This window comes from Coenobita brevimanus, chromosome 50 (assembly GCF_032717465.1).
Source record: "Coenobita brevimanus isolate Jiangsu-jjx chromosome 50, ASM3271746v2, whole genome shotgun sequence".
Taxonomy (NCBI): Eukaryota; Metazoa; Arthropoda; class Malacostraca; order Decapoda; family Coenobitidae; genus Coenobita; species Coenobita brevimanus.
The window spans coordinates 52,034,527-52,060,044 of record NC_137003.1 but is presented as its reverse complement, the minus strand read 5'-3'; the positions used below and the strand labels follow the sequence as shown (position 1 = coordinate 52,060,044).

Sequence of the window (25,518 nt, the reverse complement as noted above, 5' to 3'; positions counted from 1 at the left end):
CCATTACCAAATGCCAACCTCATTCTGATAATAATACTATAAACATATATGAACACTGCACATACGATAAACACCCACTCTATGTTCACTGAGGCAGGTAAAAGGCACTGTAATTGCCTGCACTTCACTGCCACATCAGCAGTGTTGTCACTCACACAGCTGGACAGATACTGATGCGTGTTTGGTCAGGGGTGGGGTGGGGGGGCCCAGGGGATGGGAGGTGGGGGCCCAGGGGATGGGAGGTGGGGGCCCGGGGGGGGAGGAGGGAGGTGGGGGTCGGCTGGAGTGAAAGAACTTAATAGCTACTCTCCCTTGAAACAATTGGCGCACGGAAAAAACGCACGGTATTCAAAATATTCACAAACATTCGAGAATGACACCCGCCGTTTGGTCCAGTTTTTGCAATGTCATTCTGGGATGACACCCGCGGTTAAAGGGTTAATGACGTCACATTGTCTTGTTACTGTTGTGATGGCAAATTGACTTGAAGGCGAATTCTCCTGAAACTCACGCTAGGTGCCTCACCCTGCCTCGATCCCCTTCTTACCTCCATTAAGCCTGTTGTCCTCTTGGGTTAAGGTGAGCAGCCATATTCTTGTTGGTTTAGTTAAGCCATAACCTTGTTGATTTAGTAAAGCCATAATCTTGTTGGTTTACTTTATCTTAGGTAATATGTCTTAGATATTCTCCCTGTATAGTACAGTACTTAGGTCTGAATGGAGTCTCAAGAGTTGCCCATGAAGGGGGGTGCTGCCCAAGTGAAATTTTTCCCATTAGTTTATGTATTCAGAGTACGTGAATTCCTAGTATGCGATGTCTTCTGCCGCCCATATACTCACGTACTGTGGGCACCTACTGTATACCATTCAGACCCTGAGGTTTTCCTTCTACTGAATAAAATCTAGTGGTACCTAGAATAACGAAAAAACTTACACAATTCTGAATGGGCTATACTGAGACAGGCTATGAATCATTCAACAGAGATTCTCCCGGAGTCCTGGGGGGGGGGGGGACCATAAATGCCCCCACCATCCAGTGCATCCACCCGTATCCCGGCAACAACCCAGTGAGATGCCTGGAATCACTGTCTGACTCACTTAATTTCTGCAACATTCGCGACCTTTCCTCTAACTTAACCTCCGTTGAGCACCACATCTCCTCCTCTTAACTTAAGACTCAGCTCTCTGAGGCAACTGTATCCTCCTACTTTCTCTGTGCTCATTTAAAAACCAAAGGTGGCTGTTTGGTATATGTATGCAACGACTCATCTTGCTCTCATGTTCCTGAACCTGATTTATCTGAACTCTCGATGCTTTAGCTTCGGTTTTCCTGTCATTCTCTAACTAAATACAAGTATATCCTTGCTGCTTACTTATCCCCTAATTCTACTGACTATGAAATATTCTTCGACTATCCTACTTCTATGATGGAACATGACCTATCCATTTCTTTCTTCTCTGAAATCTCCATTCTAGGAGATTTCAATGTTCACCACCACCTTTGGCTCCCCTCTCCTTTCACAGATCCACCTGGTGAACAAGCCTACATCTTTTCTATTCTTAACCCCTAGGACACGCAATTCAATCAACCGACCTTCCCTGAAAACCTGTATATGGAGCCCATTTTTCGACTCTTACAGAAGTAAAAAGTGTTATGCCCAAGGTTTAGAGCTTGAATTTACACACCTTATGCCGCAACCAGAGCATTTTAAACCAACTGGTTCATGAGCTATTATAGCCCAAGAAAGTTGAAAAAAGTTACCCTTCCAGGTGGGGCAACTCCAGTTTTCTATGCGCTCCTACTCCATTCCTCCCTCATTCTTCCCCTCCCATTACCTTCCTCATCCACTCCTGTTTTCTCAAACAACAGCATGCAAAATAATTATGTCGATGTTCCTCATTCACTCCCAACACCCTTTCCCCCCAAACACTTCCCTCCTCCCTACCTTCCCTCCCCCCATCCCCTTCCCTCATAGCTATGTAGTTGTAAAAAAAAAAAAAAAAAAAAAAAAAAAAAAAAAAGCATGCCAATTTTTTTTCTTGGTGTTGCACACTCCAGCACCCACTCCCCCTCACCCCTTCCCCCCCATTCCCTCCCCTCAGAGCTGTCAAATCAAGTAGCTGTAAGAATTTCAAGGTGAAAAGAGGCTAAAGCAAGCAAAATAATGATAATGGTGTAAGAGAAAGACAAACACGGCATACTACAGGGGATGGGGGGTGGGGGTGGGGTGGGGAGAGGTTTGGAGGGGTGGGACAGGGGTAAAGAGGTGGGAGACAGACACCACAAGACAAAGAGGACAGGCAGAGAGGGAGTACAGGGGTGTGTAGGGTGGATATAACACTCCCCAGGGAGACAGGGAGGGGGGAAAAGGAAAGAGGGGAATCACGGTGACATGATGGAGAATGGTGGGGAAGGGGGAGAGAGGGAGCAGGAGGCAGTCAGAGGCAAGGGAGGGGGAGATTGAACAAATGTATCGGGGTAGAGGAAGGCAATGTGAGGGCGGTGGGGGAATCACCCCCCCCCACCATGGGTAGGGGCCCAGATCCTCCCTCCTCCCTACTCAGGACTTAGTTCTCATTGGTTTGCATCGATATACATCACAATATGGCCGATGCCTGGTGCCCGCAATTCTTCCTAAATGCCCCTCTATCGATCACATCCGGTATCTTGCGTAACCCTGAAAAAGGATCGATCGATTCTGTTAGCACTTTAGGGGTTAATGACCTAGAGCAGCTTGTGCAGCACCCTACCCGTATCTCTGACTGCCTTGGAGAGTTCAACATGCTTGACTTCTTCCTCACTACTAATTTTTCTGCTTACACTGTTAATCTTTCCTCTCCACTGGGGTCCTCTGACCACAACCTCATCATCTTAACCTGTTCTATTGCTCCACTACAACCTATGGACTCTCCAAAGAAACGTCAGTTGTGGCACCTTGGAGATGCTGATTGGGAGGCCCTCAGGCAGTACTTTCATTTTCCTTGGAATGATTATGGCTTTCATGGCTGAGAGCCATCTGAGTGTGCCATGTTCATTACGGAGGTTATTCTCTCAGGCATGGATGCATACATTCCTTTCTTATATCTTTTGACTAAAGCAGAGAAACCTTGGTTTATCACGCTTGTTCTAATGCTGCCCACGACAAGGAGAAGGCCTACAAAGGGTACCGGAGCCAACCCATCCATGAATCTAATCATTTTTGTTTCTGCCCGGAGGCAGTAGCTGAATCGGTAGAGAGGCGGCCTGCAGTCCTAATGGACCCAAGATTGAATCCCAGCTGGGGCAGGGAACAGTTTAAGGATCTGAATTTCTAAAAGCAGACTTTCCTGATCTACCAGATGACCCGCTGACATGTCGTAAATATACTCCCACTAATACCAATACACCAGTCCTGTATGAGACAGCCCTAGCATGTATTAAATATGGATGGTGGTTGTTGGTGCCAAAGTGGTGACATGTGGAGGTGTAGGAGGACTACTGGACCTTGGGATAGGTCACTACCCCTGAGAAACAGACCTTGAAGCCTATGCCCAGAGCCAGACACGTAAAAAAAAAGAAGAAGAAGAAGAAGAAGAAAATCGTGCTAAGTCTGTTCTTCGCTCAGCTGAAAATAAATACATCTGTACTAAATGCTCTCAACTCTCCAACTCAAATTCTTCCCACTCCTTCTGGCACCTTGCCAAAAACCTTTCTAACAACTTTACCTCATCATCCTTCCCTCCTCTTCTGTACTCAGATGGCTCTGTAGCTATTTCTTCTACTGATAAAGCAGATCTCTTCACTCAGACTTTCTCCTCCAATTCCACCTTAGACAATTCTGGTGCTGTTCCTTCCTCACTTCCCCCTCTGACTTCCTCATGGCTGACATTAAAATTTCTTCAACTGATGTATTTTCAGCCATCACTGGCCTCAATACTAACAAGGCACCTGGCCTGATGGGTTTCCTTCCTGTTGTTCTCAAGAGCTGTGTTTCTGTGCTGACACCCTGCCTAGGTAAACTCTTTCACCTTTGCCTGTCAACTTGCACCTTTCCTTCTTGATGGAAGTTTGCTGTCAGTCAGCCTGTCCCAGAGAAGGGTGATCATACCCAACCTTCTATCACCCAACTGCTTTAACATCCTGTATCTCAAAAGTTTTCAAGTGTGTTGTTAACAAAATAATTTTAAAGCATCTTTCCTATCACAACCTTCTTTCTGATCATCAATATGGGTTCCGTTAGGGTTGTTCCAATGGCGATCTCACCTACCTTTCAGACTCCTGGTCATCCTCCTTTCAGAACATTGGCAAAAGATTTGCCATTGCACTTGACATCTCAAAGGCTTTCGATTGAGTCTGGAATAACTTTTTAATTTCTAAACTGCCCTCTTACTGTTTCTATCCTATCTGTGTCTTCATCTCTAGCTTCCTTTCTGGTTGTTCTACAGCTGTTGTAGACGGCCATCGTTCTTCTGCTAGATATATCAATAGTGGTGTTCCTCACTCTGTCCTATCACCAACTCTCTTCCTTTTATTCATCAATGACCTTCTAAGCTGTTCATCTAACCCTATCCAATCATACACTGATGATTCCACCCTTCACCTTTCCCTTCACTTCCTGCAACATCCATCTCAGCAGCTACTTCAACAAACAAGGGATGAGGCTATGACACATCTAATGTCTGACTCTGCTCATATCTCTGAATGGGGTAAAAGTAATCTTGTTGTTTTTAATGCCTCAAAACTCAGTTCTTACATCTATAAACCCATCAAAATCTTCCACAGGAGTACCCACTAATGTTTAATAATATCCAGCTCAATCCTGCATCAACTTTAAGCATACTTGGGGTTTCATTCTCTCGAGATTTATCTTAGAAAGATCATATTACATAGCTTCCAAAATCTTTCAAGTGATTTGGTGTGCTAAGTTGACTCCATACCTTCTTTACAGAGAGAGAGAGAGAGAGAGAGAGAGAGAGAGAGAGAAATAAAACCTCACTATAACGGACTAATTGGGGCCCAAACCATTCCGAAAAAGGCAAAATTCCAATAAAACCAACATTCGGACTTCCCCCTGCTAACCCAGACATCTTGTGGTATATCAGAGATTAGTCCGAGTCACATCAACGGTTTATAAACTGTTTTAACTACCACTGCAGTACTGTACTACATTATACATTCACTACAATAATCAATTGGTATAATATATACAGTATAATAATACTGAACTGTACACTGATAAACATGTCTTTTATCTACCTTATTGTAGTGAATATAGCTGAAGAGGTCAGGCAGTCTGGACTGCTTCTGGCTTTACTGGACTTTTTCCAATATGCTGTATCAGAATTTAGTCCGGTAGCTCCTCGATTTCGATAAAAGCAAATTCCGGTCTCCTGAAGTCCGTTATATCGAGGTTTTACAATACATTTATATAAATGTATATATATATATATATATATATATATATATATACTGTACATGTATATATGATGTGCTACCCAAAATTTCCAGTAATTTGAATATTGTGGGAAAATAAGTTACCTTACTTCCTAGTTCTCACTGTCACCTTCAAAGCAGTCCCCTTGGGCGTGTTATATAGTGGTCCCAGCATTTTTTCCATGAGTCTATGCATCCCTGGAAAGCTTCAGGCGTGATGGTCTCGAGCACCTCCTGCGATTCTGTCTAAATCTCCTCAATTGAGTCAAATAAACGCCCTTTCTGTCGTAATTTCAGCTTGGGAAAGAGGAAAAAGTCGCAGGGGGCAAGGTCAGGCAAACAGGGTGGGTGGGGAATGACTATTGTGTTAGTGGAAGCCTGGAACTGCCGGACAACAACTGATGTGTTGGCGGGGGCGTTGTCATGATGCAGGACCCAGTCCTTGTTCTTCCAATGTTTGGGATGTTTGTGGCGGATGTTCTCCCTCAGACGCTGCAGAACTTCACGGTAAAAGTTTCCGCTGACAGACCGACCAGGTGGGACGAATTCCTTGTGAACAATCCCTTGGATATTGAAGAAAACAATCAAGATCAACTTGACATTGCTGCGCCATTGCAAAAACGCCAAACCACCAACACACCACGTTACAAGAGTAAGCATAGCTCAATAAGACATCCACTCACAGACACGGCCAGGGCCAAACTGACGCACATGGGGTACTGCTAACTCCTCCTAGCGGCAAATGGCAAAACTGCAAACAGTTGGCTCCCTCTGTTCAAATTACTGGAAGTTTTAGGTAGCACCTCATATACATATATATACCGTATTTCGCGGCATGTAAGACGCAGCATTGTGAAAGACGCACCCTAATTCTGGCAGGGCAGTTCTGTGAAAAAAAAAGTTTGCCCCAACCAAGACTGCAGTAAGGTTTCTTGATAAGAGCCATTACCACAAAGATACACACTCACCTTTCAGAATCTATTCATTACTGATCATCAGCCTTTGGTTTCTTTTTTTATATACAAAGAATGGTACAGGAAAAGAAAACAATACCCCTTCTTGACAAAACGTGACTGATATGAGTCACTATCACTTAGATACAATACTCACCTTTCAGAATCTATTCAGTACTGCTCATCATCCTTTAGTTTCTTCTTTTATGTACAAAGAATGATACAGGAAAAGAGAAAACAAAACCCCGTCTTAACAAAACGTGACTTCAAACCACGAGGCCATCTCAACTTTGCTGATAAATATGTATCAGTAAACTGATATAAACACTGTTTTTAATATTTTATGAATTTAAAACCACAAATGAAGTCAATAAACTCTATTCTTTCATTCACTGACGAAAATATAAAATACAATGAATGTTCACATCAGTTCATTTATCCTAAAAGAACCCCGTCATATTCCACACCTGTTACGGAATTTCCTCACATTGCCTTGACTCAAGCACAATATCAGACGACTACCATCATTAATCATGCACTCTAACTAACCTGTAATTACCTCCACAAATAATATAAAAAGGTAGCACTTGTAAATACACAAATTACAATGTTTTACAACCAAAGTTCAATTTAGCAAGGCTGCTTGGGAACAGGATAGACAACTGTTTTTACTCTCTTCTCTCAGTATCACTCCTTCACTGTCAGCTATGTTTGCCTTGCAGCATCAACAATTAAAAATGTATGCTTCACTGATCATAATTTACTATAAACATTCATTTCAAAACATACTATGGTGAAAACATCCATTGCTACACTTTAGTAACACTGCTGCCTCCCAGTCGCTAGACAGCAGTCTCTACCTCTTCCTCTCAGTATCACTTCCTCACTGTCAGCGATGTTTCCCTTGCAGCATCAACAGTTAAAAATACGTTCTTCACTGATCACAATTTACTAAAAACAGACATTCATCTCAAAACATGTCGAGAATGGTGAAACTATCTCTTAGCAACACTGCTGCATCTCAAGCGCTAGACAACTGGCTCAACCCTCTTCTCCCAGTATCACTCCCTTACTGTCAGCTGTTTTCCTTCCAGCATCAACAATTAAAAATGCATATTTCTCTTACCAGAATTTGCTAAAAACAGACATCCATCTCAAAACATTCGAGTACTGTGAAAACATCCATTTTTGGTCTTAACACTGCTGCCTCCTAGTCGCTATGGTACACACACACACACGCACACGTACACACCACATGCAACATTCGCTCACCTCTGAAACATTTACATCAGTCCGTTTTGGAGTACCCAGTGGCTTTATTATATGCCAAAAACATCAAAATGTATTTGGTTGTTCAATATAAATATCATCACTTAAGGACATGAAACATCTCAAACAATTTATTCATCCAAACATCGTCAGTGCAAGACTAAAGGTGTACAGCACCATTGATCCTAAATTTTCCATGGTTGCATCTGTCATGATCACCTAAAACCTATATTCACTTCATATTACTGACATGGTGAAAATTTCACTCGTCTTTAAATCCTGAGAATTCATCACTACTTCCCCCAAGTCCTGAAGCATCACTGGAAGTCATCACCACGGTCATCATCACTGTTTCACTGTCACTCTCATACAGTAAATGGTCCTCAGTACCATCCATTGAACTGCTTATACCACACTTCATACGATTTTAACTTGGCAATCGTTTTAACTTGGCAATCGTTTTAACTGAGCACAGGCGATATTCAGACTTGGGGCATTTGATACAGCCCACATTAACCTTCTCAGTACATGTTTCCTGAACTGAATAAAATCATATGGCGAGCATGAATAAACTACCCTATAAAATACATTGCTGGGCTGAAGGGATTATAATAAGCGGATTATCAGATCCCTAGCCTGACTCTTCCCACTTCTACTTCCTTAACTACACCCACACCAAACTCTCACCTACACCTTAGGATTCTGGTCGTTTCGGCCGTAACGTCCAAAATGGCAAACGATTTTACAACCTAACCTAACCTAACAAATTTGGACGTTACGGCCTAAATGATCCCCATTGCCGATCATGAGAGCTTTGCTTAGGCAGCAGAGATGCAGAGAGTGAACGTTGTCAATCATTCTGATCGCTTCGTCTGCTAAGAATACAGCAGAAATGGCGGACGCTGATATGAATGCCCGTCAGGCACTGCTATTTCAGATATTGCATCAGTTATGCTACTCAGTGAATTTTATCCTATTTTCATAACAAAATACTGTAATTGGGTGTGCCCTGAGTTGCATAGACATTGCTAAAGTACTTCACTTGGCTGAAAAAGTGAAGCTGTAACTTCGTTAGCTTGCTAGAGTAGGGTGTACGCTAGACACTAAACTGCTAAGTTGCTAAACCGCTAAGCCCCTTGATGGTATTGGCCAGTTGAGCTGAAAACAATCCCGTGAATGCTTTGTGTTCTTGAACTTGCATGTTTTAATATCTGCTGCATATATACACTCACAAAATGTCACAAAAGTAACTGACCTAATTAGGGTTACTGAATTTCCATACGTGACGAAAGTCTGTTTTGATGACTTGGCAGTTTCACTAGCCAGCATCTCTCCAGCATGACTGCTTTGCTAGTTAGTGAATGGATGGCAAGCAAAGTGGTCATGATTGCCTTTCAGAAGGTTAGCAGACAGTTCACCAGTGAGCACGTTAGCTTGCTAGAGTAGGGTGTATGCTAGACACTAAACTGCTAAGTTGCTAAACCGCTAAACTCCTTGACGGTATTGGCCAGTTGAGCTGAAAACAAACCGTGAATGCTTTGTGTTTTTGAACTTGCGTGTTTTAATATCTGCTGCATATATACACTCACAAAATGTCACAAAAGTAACTGACCTAATTAGGGTTACTGAATTTCCATACGTGACGAAAGTCTGTTCTGATGACTTGGCAGTTTCACTAGCCAGCATCTCTCCAGCATGACTGCTTTGCTAGTTAGTGAATGGATGGCAAGCAAAGTGGTCATGATTGCCTTTCAGAAGGTTAGCAGACAGTTCACCAGTGAGCACGTTAGCTTGCTAGAGTAGGGTGTATGCTAGACACTAAACTGCTAAGTTGCTAAACCGCTAAACTCCTTGACGGTATTGGCCAGTTGAGCTGAAAACAAACCGTGAATGCTTTGTGTTTTTGAACTTGCGTGTTTTAATATCTGCTGCATATATACACTCACAAAATGTCACAAAAGTAACTGACCTAATTAGGGTTACTGTATTTCCATACATGACGAAAGTCTGTTTTGATGACTTGGCAGTTTCACTAGCCAGCATCTCTCCAGTATGATTGCTTTGCTCGATAGTGAATGGATGGCAAGCAAAGTGGTCATGATTGCCTTTCAGAAGGTTAGCAGACAGTTCACCAGTGATCATGTACGTTAGTTTGCTGGAATAGTGCGGATGCTAAACTGTTAAATTGCTAAACCGCTAAATATCTTCACGATGTTAGCCAGTTGAGCTGTAAACAAACCCGTGAAAGTTGTGTGTGTTTCTGATCTCGGGTGTTTCTGAAATCTGCTGCATATACACACTAGTGTATATTATTTTTAAGAATAAAATCAAGTCTGCATACTGTAGAAGACACCTGTGGTTGCTAAGCATTGAGATGATCATCTTTATAAGAGTTTCTTCTCAGTGAAGCCTAACTAACCTGCCTTAGTCTAACGTGCAGGACGCATGGGGATATTTTAAGGTAACTTTGAGACAAAAAAGTGCGTCTTATATGCCGCGAAATACGGTATATATATATATATATATATATACTAGTATATATATATATATATATATATATATATATATATATATATATATATATATATATATATATATATATATATATATATATATATATATACAGTATATATACAGTATATATATATATATACAGCAGGGAAGGAAGGTTGTTGGCACACTGAAAGCAGTGATGAGAAATAGGGAGGTGAGTATGGAAGTTAAGAAGTCACTGCATGATGGTATTGTGATCCCTACCCTGACGTATGGAAGCGAGGAGGCGTGGACCTTGCAAGAGGGGAACAAGTCAAGAGTGAGAGCAGTGGAAATGAGTTACTTGAGAGGAGCATGTGGAGTGACATGGAGGGACAGGTTGACGAATGAAGAAGTGAAGGAACGTTGTGGGGTAGATGTGGATGTGGTTGAAAAGATTAGGAGAAATACACTGAGGTGGTTTGGACATGTGGAGAGGATGGAGAATGAAAGACTGACTAAGAGGGTGTATGTAGGTGAGGTGGAGGGAGTGAGAGGGAGGGGTAGACCGAGGATGAGGTGGAGGGATGGAGTTGAGAGGTATATGAGGGAGGGGGGGGTGAGTTGGGGGGAGGGGAGTCAAATGGTGGGTGACAGAGTGACTTGGAGGCGTTTTGTCTGCGGCCACCCTTTGCGGGATTAGGGCGTCGGGCTATAGATAGATAGATAGATAGATAGATATATATATATATACAGTATATATACAGTACTGTATATATATATATGTATAATACAGTTACCTCTCAACTAACACGAGTTTAAGAAACACGTTTTCGTTTTAACACGAGCAAATATTTAAGGAGATATGTTTAACTAACAAGTGTTTCTCGATTTAACATGACTTTACACGTACGTGATGGTTTCAAATTAGTCACGTGCGCCTTGGACAGTCCTGAGCTGATAGACCGTGTGTGGCAGTTTATGCATAAATACAATTTTTATTTGTCTCTTGCTTAAACTGGTTTTATTCGAACTATAATATTCGAAAATGAAGTTAGGCCCCATTCTGAGCAATTTGGCTCATTTTCGGACAAAATTTGGCCAGGAAAGTGATGGTAAATCTAAACTGGTACAACTTGATGCTGCACAGCAGAAAGAAGAAAACCACTTAGACCAAGATAGAGCAGTTCTTTATGAAGAAGACAGAAAACTTAAGGGAGTTAACTTCATCACCAGTAGCACGGAAGTCAGAGGAAGAGGAAGAGGTAGGACAGCAGAGCGAGGAGGGACAACAAATTAGAGTGGGGAACAGAGGGAGGTGGGGTACGGGGGTAAGGAGGGACAGCAGCAGACGATGAGTGATGCACAGATGATGTGAGGCTGTGTGTTGTTACTGTTTGTGACCTACTTACTGTAATGAAAATGTTGCTTATACTGTAGTGTTTTTATGACCTACTAATGGATTAATAATGTTAAGGAACTTTCACAATGCCGTGAATGAAGCAGAATTGAAAGAGAGTCCAAGTAAAAAACAAAAACAGAATGTATTTGGGGAGAAGTAAACAACGCTTCGGCCCAACTAGGGCTCAAATGTTGTTTATTTCTCCCCAGATATACTGTTTTTGTTTTTTACGTGGATTTTCCTTCAAATTAATATTGTTGCTTTTAAGTTTAGAGTAGCATAACTCCCCAAATGGGTAGACTTTCCCAGAGTCCAGGAACGTGACCCCCAATATTACCAGTTTCTTATGGGAAAATTATGTTTAAGAAAATGCATTTTTAACTAACGCGACCTCTCCAGGAACCTAACCCTCGAGTTATTGGAGAGGTTACTGTATATTGGGGGAGGCGGTGGCTGAATCGGTAGAGAGGCGGCCTGCAGTCCTGAAGGACCCAGGTTCGAATCCCAGCTGGGGCAGGGAACAGTTTAAGGATTTGAATTTCATAAAAAGCACTTTCCTGATCTACCAGATGACCCGCCGACATGTCATAAAAGTACCCCCGCTAATACCAATACACCAGTCCTGTATGAGACAGCCCTAGCATGTATTCAGTATGGACGGTGGGTGTTAGCGCCGAAGCAGTGACATGTGGAGAGGTAGGAGGACTACTGGGCCTTGGGATAGGCTACTGCCCCCGAGATATAGGTCCTGAAGCCTTTGCCCAGAGTCGGACACATAAAATATATACAGTATATATATATATATATATATATATATATATATATATCTACGCACACACACACACGAGTACCAAATTGCAAACCTTGTACGTATAGCGTAGTGATGAAGAAACACAGACAAGATCTATATGTAATGTTTTTCTGTCAATTAAGGGATTGTTTCACTTTAGAACTGAGTTTAAACCAAGTTGCCAAATGTCATTCATCTCCTTGTCTCATGAGTTACTCTACACTTATTGGCCCCATCTACTGCCTTCTTATTAGATGTAGTAAATCACTTTATTTAAACCATAGATAAAAAGGTGAATGTAAATATCATTACTAACTAAAATATATAAAAGCTAATGGATGTCTGCCCTTATTTCAACAGCATGTGTACACTTCTTACGTACCTAAACCCCCCCAGCCACTACACTTACACAGCACCAGTTCATGGAATATCATACCTCATTCTCAACTCGTTGCTTTCAGGCTTCAATTCTTTTCCCTTTCCTTTCTCCTTTCCCACCTACTCACTTACTATAATGAACCCTTCATAGTTTCAGTATGACTTTCTTAAGTTGCAAAACAGTGTCAGGATAACATCAGTCTTTTACACAGGATCAGGCAAAACAATGAACGAAATCTTCAGTTAGTTACTTAAATATTTCTTCCACCCATATCCGATTTCCCGATATTGGCAGTAGATATTAGTATCAGTTCGCTATTAGAAAAAAATACACATATCGGCAATGTATCGGTTTGGAGAATTGTATCGGTAACAGCGCTACAAACGCCGCATACAAAGATCCCTTAGCAAGGGGGCAGGGCCCTCTCAATCTCAGGAGAGGTAACAGCTCCCTGAACTTCTTCCAACCACTCTGGACTCTATCCACAGAGCTTACTTCTGCCCCACCTCCAACACATAATACGTCTCGCAAGTAACAGAACTCTTCCACACACTCGAATACTCACCAGCAAGATCAATCCTTTCACATCTGACAATCTCCACACGCTCTCCCCAACACACTGCACACATGAAATCAGCATTATTTGACAGTTTACCTCTAATACCACTACTTCTCTTATGTGTCAATCATCATCATCACCATCCAGACTTCCTTTCCCACCCTGGGATAGGGTGAGGAGTAGCAGTGTCCAATCAGCCCAAATTTGCCCAATCCATGGGCCACACTTCCATTCGCTCACCATTCAAGCCCTGAGAATCCTGGCTCTATCTGATATGACAAAAACATTCACCAAGTTCTCTAGCGCCACATAAAACTTATCCAACAGAATCAATCCAGATGCTGTCATGTTAAAAAGGGGTGCCAAATCCCTGATCATGCGCTTCTCCTCACAATATTTATCCAGCCAGCTCGATCTCTTGTCAGTCCCCTAGCCTCACCGACTTCCAAACATCTCTTCCTCCCACACTCATCCACCATATCACTCCACCTTCTCCTTGGCCTACCTTGTCTCCTCCCTCCTTCAAATTTGCTCAGATATACCTTTTTCACCAACTCTATTGTTATCCATTCTCTCCACATGACCATACTACTCATATCTCAGTACTCTCTCTTTGATTCTGGTGTCCACAGACTTCCTCACTCCACATCTTTCACAAATCACACTATTTCGTATCCTATCCACTCTCTGTACTCCACATACATTCCTAAGCAGTTCCATCTCCACTGCTCTCACTCTTGACTTCTCATTTTCATGCTACACCATAGTCTCATATCCATATGTTAAAGATGGCACTAACACTCCTTCATGTAAGCCTTGTGCAGCTGCAACACTCAAGCCTCTGTTTCTTCAAGCCTTCACGGCACCACCTACTTTTCTTCCTTGTGTCACTCTGCTTTCCACTTTTTTGCACCTTTTCCTCTCTTCTCTATCACGGTACCAATGTATCTGAACTCTCTCACCAACTCCAGTCTCTCTCCATTCACTGTAACATCGCACAGGGAGTCACCTTCTCACTCAATAACGATCACTTTACTCATATCTACATTTACTCTCAAGGCACAACACTCACAGACATCAGCAAAACTCTGCACTAGTCTACCAAGTTCTTGTCCAGTATTTGCAAGTAGTACTGCATCATCAGCATACAACAAATTTGAGATATTCCATCCATCACTAATGCCATCCTCCTTTCCATTACTCATGTTTTTACTTCTCTCATCACCCCATCCATATATATATATATATATATATATTGAACAACCATGGAAACATCACACAATCTTGACGCACGCCCACACTGATTGTGAACCATTCACTTAGATGCCCATTAACTCTTACACATGCCTCATTACCATCATAAAAACTCTTAACGGCACCTAGCAAATTACCATCTACACCAAACATGTGCAAAACTTTCCACAATCCTTCTGCGTCTACTTTGTTGTATGCTTTTCCGGATCCATGAATGCCATAAACACCTTATAGTCCTTCTCACATGCCTTCTCCACTGTCTCACTGCAAATATTGATCCACACATCCTCTGCCACTCCTCAAACCACCCTGTTTATCACTCACTAGGGCTTCTGATCTCTCTCTTACTTCCTTTATAATAAATCTTCCATATACATTTCCTACCACACTCAATAAACTTATGCCACGATAATTGTTGCACTCACTTTGCTCACCTTTATTTTTGTAAAGGGGTACAATCACAGCCTTTTTCCACTCTGCTGGCACAGTTTCACTCATCCATGCCTTCTTAAATATCTCCAACAAGCACTTCATTCCACACTCTCCACCACACTTAATCATCTCTGCATACACCCCATGAACCCCAGCTGCTTTCCCATTTTTCAGCCGCTACACAGCGCTCTTCATCTGTGAAAGGGTAACGTTTCCTAGCACTGCACTCCTTCTCTGCACGCCCCTCAAACCAATCATGTTTACGGTGGCTCTGCTCTCTATATTCCCCATTCATCAGACTTTTAAAATATTCTTTCCATCTGGTCCATACTTCATCCCCATGGGATAATAATCTACCACCTGCATCCTTTACACTTTCACATTTCTTTCCGTTTTCACTTCTACATTCTCGCACCTCTTTCCAGAATAACTTCCTATTTTCAGAGTACTCTGCATTCATTTTTCTTCCTATACCATCCTTTACCTCCTTTTTCCTCTTCACTGGTCTCTTTGCGTGCTTCTTGCTCTCAGTATATTCAGTTCTTACGTCAACTGAACCCCTGTCCTGTAACTATAGCCACTTCTTCCTCTTTTCCTCCACTGCTCTCTTCACCTCTTCATCCCACCATGCCATACGTTTCTTCCTTGTTGTTACTCTTGCCACACCACACACCGCTTCAGCATTTCTAACTAAAAAATCCCTATATGCATTCCACAGGCTGTCCAGATCCATTTCATTCCAATTCATTGATTCTAACTTCTCCCCTACTTTGCTCCTGTATTCATCTGCCATTTCTTTGATCTTCAGCTTCTCGACTTTCATTTATTCTCCCTGACTTCTCCTCTCTCTCCTGGTCCACCTCAATCCTCTCAGACTGATCTTGCACCATCACTAAATTAGCACGAAGGCATACAGTTAGATCACAGTAATTATCCACATGACATGTAGTAGTAATGGAAATTTTGGCAACACACTTGTGGACAAATGTGTTCTTCCACAATATGAAGAAAAATTTTACTTACTGAATACATAGCCTTTTCGTCCTCATGTTCCTTGGCCACTCGGAGTTCTTCGGCTTCCTGCAAGTCTCGACTGATGAGAGACATGAAATCATCCGGGTTGAGGCCATACTCCACACCAGACAGATTCATCTCTTGCTGCTGAGTGTTGCTCAATGACATAACATCCACAGTCAGATCTAAAAACCACACAAAGAATTATCTGCATCAGTATGATCTCAGCATAAGATAATAACCTGCCATTTTAGTATCTCCAGCTGGATGTGGTGAATGAAAGTAGGTATGCAAAGGGTACTTTAACAGAAAGCAGAGGCATCCTCAGTTTTGAGGGATTACATGTATTTGTTTTTCAAACAGAGAGGAGAGTTGTACTGTATTGTCTTGTTCCTAAACCTAGTAGGAAAAGCAACAGGATGAAAGGGCAAATAAACAAAGGCCAAAACACCCAGTCCCTTACACCTCAAACAGGATGTTGGCAATATGGGACTTTATTATCATTATTTACCACTATGAAAGCCAACTGTACCAGTGGGTGTGTGTGTGTGTGTGTGTGGGGGGGGGACTTTAACTGAGCAGCCTGTTGAGTTCTCCCTTTAATGCCATTTATTCATCTACTGGTCCCTAACCACCCTCACCCTTAATTGGGAAAACGAGGCCACGGTGTTACTGTTGTTGATGATGGAAGTTTATCTATTAGCTCCCCCTCTTCATTTTTTTTTTTTTTTTGCTGCTTTACTGACTACTGGCTGGACACAAGGGCAGTGTTAACACAAGGGCAGTGTTAAAGAACATTTCTGCACACAGGCAGGTACAGCTTGTCAATGACACAAACACACAGGCTATCCCTTAAGGAGGGGTGTAAACTGGGGCAACACTCTAGATGCATTCCACAAGTCTTCCAAATTTATTTGTTATCAAATGGCTGACCATAACTGTAAGTACTGCTTGATAATATCTTCGTGTTGTTACTGGGGGTGTTGATGCTCTAGGATTTGATTGCAGTCAAGGAAAATAATTCCCTAATCTAAGTTCATAACATCGTCTTCTTTCAAAATTTAACTAGAAATTGGAGTATTATTTAGGCATTCATCATACCGAGATCAATGTCGCTGTCACTGTCCTCATCGCTGGGATCGCCTGCCTCATCGCCAACCTCAGAAAGGGGAATATCTGTCGAACTGGACCCTGGCTGCTGCTGCTGTTGCTGCTGCTGCTGTTGTGGTTGCTGCTGTTTCTGAGACTCCTCTTCATCTTCCTCCTCCTCTTCTGTGTAGGTGAATGCAATGGCGGCTTTCTTGGGAGCAAGTGCTTTCTTCTCCTCCTCAATAGCTTTATTTACTATTGGACCATACTGCTCTTCTAAGCGTATCTGGTGCAGAAATTTTTCTTCTTTAACTGAAATATAAATGGACAAGTTGCTTAACACAGAGAAAAACATAAGTCTGACATAGCAGAGTAAAGCTGAGGCTTACTGTACACCATTACTCATGGGAGGTAGGAGTGGCGACCATCATCCATTCGCATGACGTAGTGTTCACTACTTCTTCCTTCACTTTTATCATCTTTTTCTGTGTCTGTCCTCCTCTGTTCCTATTTTTCTCATCTTTCCTTTCACTTTCTATTACTCTTCATTTCACCTCAGGTGGCTCTCCATTGAGTGACATGCCTAATGGTTTCCTGTAATTTCGGAAACCATTTACATTGCCGGGTGGTGACCATACAATCAAATAAAGGGATGATGTGGAACCAATTATCATGCCTCTGTTATCTGGGTGGAAACACAAATGCAGCATCCATCCAGGAACCAAACCTCCACTCTCTTCCCCACACCTCACTGTGGTGAGACATTGTCTACCACAAAGGAACATCAGTTCACTGCAGAGGATGTCCCTGCAGGAGTGGTTGCTTGCCTGTGGATGATGGATCAGCTCAGCCAAACAGACTGGGATTACTCAACAACCCTTTTGCTTTCAAGAAAGGATTTCTTATGACCTGTCTTAAAACAAAATTGTGGTCGGTACTGTATGTGACCTTAAAAAATAATGGTGTTCTGCACTGTATGTGATCTTACTATTACTAAATTTTCTTAACTGTCTCAACATCTGATGACCTAAGGATCTGGTCATGACAATCCCAAATAATTTAAGGAACTGGTTATTCTACTGCCTTCAAATCTGCTAGACTATGAACTTTGAGATATATGAAAGGTGATAATATTAGTCAATACTATTTTGATATATATATGTCTGTTCTTATGAAAAATTAATATTTTATACTTTATATCAACTAAACGAAATTAAGAAAGGCATATAATGATTTTGGATCTTTTGATTAAAATGTAAATGGGCTTTGTCTGCCAATGCTTCAAATTTATATTTTACTTTTAGACTAAGTACTGTATAGGAAGATAATGCTTTTAGGCTAAGTACAGGAGGATGACAGTAATTTGGAACTCAATCAATATACTGTACAGTTGTTCTGTGTATTACATATACTGGCTCGTGATAAAGATTCATTTCATCTCCCCTCCTCCAATAAAAGAACAAAGGGATGTAAGCCTGCAAAAGTTGATTGTTTCCCAGAAAATCAAACAAAGGAAAAGCAAAACTTTATACTTACTGCCTAAAAAGTCATTCTGAATAAGAATGCGGTAACGTTCATAATTTGCTTGGCGCTCCTCCCAGTCCTCCTCTGCAGTAAGCTTTGGCTGGGTTTCCGTGGGAGTAGGTAGTGCATCCAGGTGGGCCCGCATGTCAAACCGATCAATCATAGAGTCTGTATCGCCTCGCCATGGCATCCTAAGATAATTCAGTGAACTTTGGAACTGCAGATGAACAATGTATAGTTATGCAACAGTCTTTAATGCAGGGTATACAAACAATCTTTTCCATGTGCCTTGAAGTTCAACAAAGGCCCTCATTATACAATGAACTGGTATGTGATGAACTGCTTATGAGGATGAAAACGTCAGGGCCTTTTTCAATATATGACTGAATTTTCAATTATATAATGACTGTTATCCTGTACAAGGCCTCATTGGTAGATATACAATCCCTATTTTCACTATATTATATGATCACCCTCACACAAGTCCACAGTCATTTGTTCACTCTAAGACTGCATCTGAACTCATCATTATCAGGTGTGTCAGCATCAATGATTAAATGATAGTATGCTGCTCGAGTTCAAGCAGCAAGTGAAGCAAAATGTAAGTGAAATACCTACCTGTGTAGGTGTATTGCAACCTTGTTTTTTTAAGGCTTATTTTTGGTGGTATGCAGCAAGTGAAGTGAAATGAAGTAAAATGACACAGTTTAGGTGAGATGGAAAATTGTTTTTAGACTCTGTTGGGTTGGTGAGTTTTGGCCAAGAACATATCCCCACTGAACGCATGTTATTACTGACTCGATATACCATAAATCATTATGCAACGGCTTTTTTCGAACACATCCTCATTGTAACATGAGTGCATGCTGTACAATGAACCCCTGAATAAAAAAAACATTGTTATACCCACTCTTCTTCAGCTATAAGTCTGTATTAGAACTAAGACTTGTTTTGCCAACTGGCAGGTGGCCTTTCTGTATATGTTTACTATACCATAATTCAGGGCCAGAATACATATTGTTGCTCCATTATGTTAACAAATTGTTTTGCTTTTATCATCACATAAAGTTAATGCACGTAATCAACTACAGCCTCCAAGAACACGGTGATAAAAAAAGAAAGCAAGTGAATCAGACTAGGTATTTGGGTGTGAGAATAGTAGTACAGAAACTGCTGCATAACGGTATGGTCATCCCTGCTCTAATACATGGAAGTGAAACTTATATTTGGTTGAAGACCACCAGTCAAGAATGAGAGGAATAGAAACAAGTTATATGAAAGGAGTGTGTGAAGATATATGCTGAAAGTAAAAGACAAACAAAAATGGATGTTTGGTACTGTAGCACTGATGTAGATGTAGAGCTGAATGAGAGAGAGAGAGAGAGAGAGAGAGAGAGAGAGAGAGAGAGAGCAACTTAGCGTAAGTACTAGGGAGAGCAAGGAAGCAGTAGGAGACATGGAGGTAATCTGTTCATGGCCACCCTCTCTGGGAACAGAGCATCTAGGTATACAATCTATCTACAGTAAAAGTCCAATTCTTCGGCATCCAATTCCCCGGCAAATCTGACATTTCTGCAGTTTTGAGAAATAGTCCCATTTACGAAAATCTCTGATCGTTCGGCGATTTTCCGATTTTTTTTGTCAGTCTTGAAATTCTCCATGAGTCCTTAGAGCCTGTTGCAGGACCTTCTACTGCTGGGGACTTCTTCCAGCAGTAGCAGACTCCAATCAACCCCTTCTATTGTACATATGTAAATAAGGAACCTATTATAAGTTTAGGTACGTGCATGTGAACTTGTAGGCCTACTGTACCATTACATTTATATACAGTATGTTCACTAATTTCTTTATTTTTCATATTCATGTATAGTACTGTATTCATTACAGTATTGTACAGTATCAAACAGTATACAGTAGTCTCTCCAAACACATTTGTAATGATATGAGTAGTGATGACAGTGTTCACCGAAACATATAAGGTACTGAGTGGGTAGGGTTTTTGATAATTCGGCAATTTTGATTTTTCGGCACTTGCCTGGTCCCACAGATGCCGAAAAATCGGACTTCTACTGTATCTATCTATTGCCAGATGCCATAATCCCATAAGGGGTGGTCACTTGACTTTGAGTTATTGGTTTTACAGGGAGGGACACTAACCCTTCACCAACCCACTTGTTGACACATAGGGAGCACGTATGGGTTGGTTATATGGTTACCACCCAGCGTTGTAAATGGTTTCTTGGGTTACAGGAAACCATTTGGCTTGTCACTCAATGTAAAGCCACCTGTAAAGGAAAGAAGAGCAATAAGAAGTGACAGGAAAGATGGGAGATATAGGAAGAGAGGAGGACAGGCACAGAAAAAGAATAATAAAGGCTAAGGAAGAAGTAGGCAGCATTACATCAAGTGAATGGATGATGGTCGCCACCACCTACCACCAATCTAGGTATACAAAGATGTAAATGTATGAAGATGGGGGCAGACATGATGGGACACTGAACCCCGGCTGGGCTGATTCTCGGTAAGGTAGATCACCTCCCCTGAGTCACTATTTTATAACCATTGTAAACTGTACCTCACACAAGGTTTGCAGAGTGGCCCATGCAGACCTTCACTGTGCCTCATATAAGGTCTGCAGCTCAGCAAGGGTTAACCACATCGCTTATCTCCATAACTTAGGCCTTTGAACTTGTGATGGGTTATTTACCCACCATCCAGACACACAGTGCCACTGTATCATTTGGAAAACTAGTTAACTCCCTGGTTACCCTGCTGTCGGTACTCATTTTATCTATAAGCCCAGGTGAGATGAACACCTGGATCAAGCAGCTCGCATCATGGGCCAGCAGCTCTGTAGCTAGCAACACTAACCACTTGACTACTATGGGGATTAACATGTCTTTATATGGTATACCGTGGATAATGAAAAAAATATATAATTTGCGTCTCCTACAAATGATTATAGTACTTTTCTCTGGTGAATGAAAAAGTAATATTGTACTTATTCTCTGTCAAATACAAACTTAATATTGTATCCGTACAGATTCTACAAGAACCACCTTAACACTTACATGCTACCAGGAGCTTCTGCTGCGTAAGCCACAGCTGGGTCCAGGTGTATCTTGACAGGTCGGCCATGAAGCTGAATAAACTGGGTTGGGTCTTGTTTCTGCAGACACAAATTACAGTTTGAGAAGTTAAATTAACAATGCTCTTTTACTCATGAGACAAAATCTTAAGCGCCCATGGATATCCACTGCTAAGCCTTTTAAATGAGTGGGGCTGCTCCTTTACTAAGTACAGATACCTGGTATGTAAACAATCATTATCTTTACCTCTGGGCTGTGATACACAAATGGTTTTATGCTACCTAACCATTTATGTAACAGCAAATTCCCAGCTGTCTTAAGGCTGTCTATATGCTTCCTCTTTACTTTCTCAAAAACTATTATGATAACTACGATACCAATTGCATTAATCTGGTTTAAAGCTAGGTGGATTTGAATCATTTGGCAATCATTTCAGTTCTGTTATTTCTGAAACAGTAGTCTCAAAATCTACCATTTTCTATTCATAATGTCCAATTACTGTACTTATATTGTTACTGAGATGAAATTTTTATCAAAATAAATTGCAGACTATAGTCGCGGCGTGCGACTCTGAGGTTGTTATTATTGTGCCCTGGCAGCCTAACATTCAAAAGTACTTCTGATTTCATGTATAATATGAGACGCATGTGATTCTTGTATAATATGTTTGTGTATGATAATATTCGTGTACAATATATTCGTGCATAATACAGTACTGTAATATGATTCGTGTATAATACGATATGAAATTGGACGCACTTTTGAATGGCAGGTTGCCAGAGTACGATAATGACAACCTCAGAGTCGTGCGCCGCGACTATAGTGGAGTACAGTATCTGATTTTAAACTGCATAATACTGGTTAAGTGAGGTTGTTCTAATCTAATGATCTCCAACTATTTCAGCTCAGCTGATGGTCATGTTTAGACAGATTGGAAGGCCCATTTGACTAATTAAGGTGACTCATTCACATATCAAAATGCTGCTACAACACCTATGGCTGTAGTAATAATGGGAAGACTGCATTCATTGCTACACCCATTCCAATGAATGCAGGATGGCTGTAATCTTCTAAACCTCCAACTGCAGAAAAGTATGTTTTTAAAGATATCATCCAACTCTCCACTTTTTGCCACAGGACCAGTCCAATACAATACTAGGATATATATTATTGTGGGAGTCATGTCCAACATGATCAGGGTCTAGCTTCTCTACCATCTCCACCATTTAAAGTCTTTAGGCTTTGTGTCAGTGGCTCTCCTGCTGGTTCTTCACCTTCTATGCCTCGTTTTTCCTGCTCCATATGCTCCTCTTCTTATATGTGATCTAACATGTCCTTGGTGTCAAGTGTCAGGTTAGGGATGATTACCAATTTTCGTAGCATATGAGATGCTGAACTGTTTAAGATGTACCCAAATTTTGGAATAGCAAGTTTAACCCCCACACACTGGGCTATTTTTAATGCAGTCGTCGCTTCACTATGGGCAATTTCCCAGAAATTGCTTGTTTTCAAACCTTAAAAACTGTAGATGTGAAACTTCTTGGCTGCCTCCTTCAACTCGGTTCCATGTACAAGCACGCAGGCACCCCATTGTAGGCGGAACCACACCAAAGTCGGCTGGTCAATGGCAGCATGGCGGGACTGAAACATCACCTTCCTATCGCCCTTTCAAGTGGCATCGCCATAGTCAAGTCCGTACTGAGTCAGCTTGGATTGTGATTCCTTGATATCAAAGTTGAATAGGCCAGATAGTATTCCGGCAGAATGTGCAAAGTGGTCTAGCCCATGTCAACCCTGCTCAATACCTCAAGCTTCTTCTCCAGAGTCAAAACCTTCCTCTTTTATTTCTCGGGTGGTGGTAGGGACATCATCATACGCAAGAGAATGCCGCGGAGGAAAATCAAGGCCTGAAGAAGGTATGGAACCACCACAAATGCAACAAAGGAAGCTGCCATGGTTATAATTTGGCCAAGCACATCCACACTTGAGAGAAAAAGGTGGGAACTGAAGTGGGGTACCACCATGTGAACACAGTGCTGCTGCCATTCCTCTACCCATGCCTGGCTGTTACCATACGAGTAAAAAGCGCCAAACTGACCTATGAGTGCCAGAGTTATTTTCGCTCAGCCAGGCAAATGTTGCCATGTGACAGCAACACTGGATCCACCTTACACCGTGGACTCAGGGATCGTCCGAGTAGTCCAGCCGGCCAGGTGACTCTGACCATTCAGTAGGGAGTTGGGCGGCCGCATGTGCCAGGGAGTGTCAGAGTGATCCTGCCAGCTGGGGGACTTTGACCATTTGGTGAGGTGGACAGCCATTTTTGCTCAGCTTATGGGTTAGGGTCTGCATTACTCGTGTGCGGCTGGAAGCGTTTGAGTGATCAGGTGGCTGGGTGACTTTGACCATTTTGTGAGGCGGCGGATGGCCATTTTTCCTCGGCTTGTGGGTTAGAGTCTACATTACTCACATATGGCCGAGAGCATCGAAGTGATCCAGGCAGCCGGGAGACTCTGACTGTTCGGTAAAAGGCAACCAGAAGGTGATGTCCCAGCCCCGCTACACCATCATCGACCAACTGACTTTGGTTTGGTTCCGCCAGCAACGGGGTGCCAGCTTGCTTGTACGTGGGACTGACTTAAAGGCTGAAGCCGAGAAGTTTGCATGCCTCCACAATGTGCAAAACTTCAAGACATCCAAGGGTTGGCTCTTCCAGTTCAAACTTCAACAAGAACTTATTGGCCGCAGAGAACATGGAGAGGCTTTGGATGCGGCAGTGGAGGATGTTGAGCTGCTTTGCCAGAAAATGCAGTGTCTGATCGAGAACGAGGGCCTTGCTCTCAGACAAGTGCACAATCCTGACGAAACTGGCCTGTTCTTCCACTCCTTGCCTACCAACTTGGCAGAAGAGACGGAGAAGACTGTGCCTGGCTGGAAGATGTCCAAACAACATGTCTCGGTGTTGTGCTGTGCCAATGCTAACAGGATGCGCCGCCACAAACCCATTATTGTTGGGGGTGCAAGACAGACCCAGTGTCTCCGTGGGTTGATAGATAGCCTGATTAATGTGGTTGCATTCTGTGAAGACCTGATTTACCACAAAGATCTTCAGAGATTGGTTCCACAGACACTTTGTCAAGGAGGTTATCCATTATCTGATGGAGGAACTTTGTATCCATCATGGCCAGGTGAAGGCTCTCCTGATCCTAGACAATGACCCTGTGCATCCGTCGGAGAAGGATTTGGTTGCTGATGATGTCCGTATTAGCTGCATGTTTCTGCCACCTAATACAAATGTTCTCATTCAATCAATGGACCAGGGTGTTATCATGGCGGCCAAGAGACTGTAACGCCGGAGGTAACTCGACAAGGTGATGGTGGTGCTTGAGGATGAGGAAGGGGTAGACATATGTGGGGAGCACAGCCTTGGAGAATCTGCAGCACTACAACATCAAGTCTGCGGTTTCCAAATTGGCCAATGCTTGGAAGGAAGTCTCCTAAGTCTCCATCAAAACCTTGGAAAGTGGTTGGTCTCATCTCCTTCATGGATGTGAGGTTGTGCACGACTTTGAAGGATTTGACGTGGACGGTTTCCACTTTCGGCTACGAAACGTAGGCAAGGATGTGGACATCAACAACATGAGGGACTGTCCGTGGCGGCAGAGATCCACGTAATCTGATGTTGTCTGATGAGATCGACACTGCTGTCTCTGTGAGGCCGACAGAGGAAAGCAACGAGGACCCTGACTCTGGCAACCCAGCCACTCCATCACTCCTCATCTTAGTGCACTGTGAACCAGCATTGGGCAGGTGCTTGAATATGCTGGGCACCCTTATTGCGACAGGGAGATGGTGCCACTCAAGCTGGCCACGGAGCTGC

The 25,518-nt window shown here is 42.3% G+C and overlaps 1 protein-coding gene across 1 annotated transcript in view; it reads right to left on the bottom strand.

Annotated features, from left to right (window-relative positions):
• The window catches only part of LOC145399832 (uncharacterized), a 195,256-nt gene that overhangs the window by 154,760 nt on the left and 14,978 nt on the right, over positions 1 to 25,518 (bottom strand). Inside the window, exons 4-7 of the mRNA XM_080272399.1 lie at positions 21,621 to 21,718; positions 18,562 to 18,740; positions 17,038 to 17,337; positions 15,946 to 16,121 (exon numbers count right to left, since the gene is read on the bottom strand). Of these exons, the coding sequence (XP_080128525.1) occupies positions 15,946 to 16,121; positions 17,038 to 17,337; positions 18,562 to 18,740; positions 21,621 to 21,718 (753 nt within the window). The remainder of the gene's footprint in view (positions 1 to 15,945; positions 16,122 to 17,037; positions 17,338 to 18,561; positions 18,741 to 21,620; positions 21,719 to 25,518) is intronic.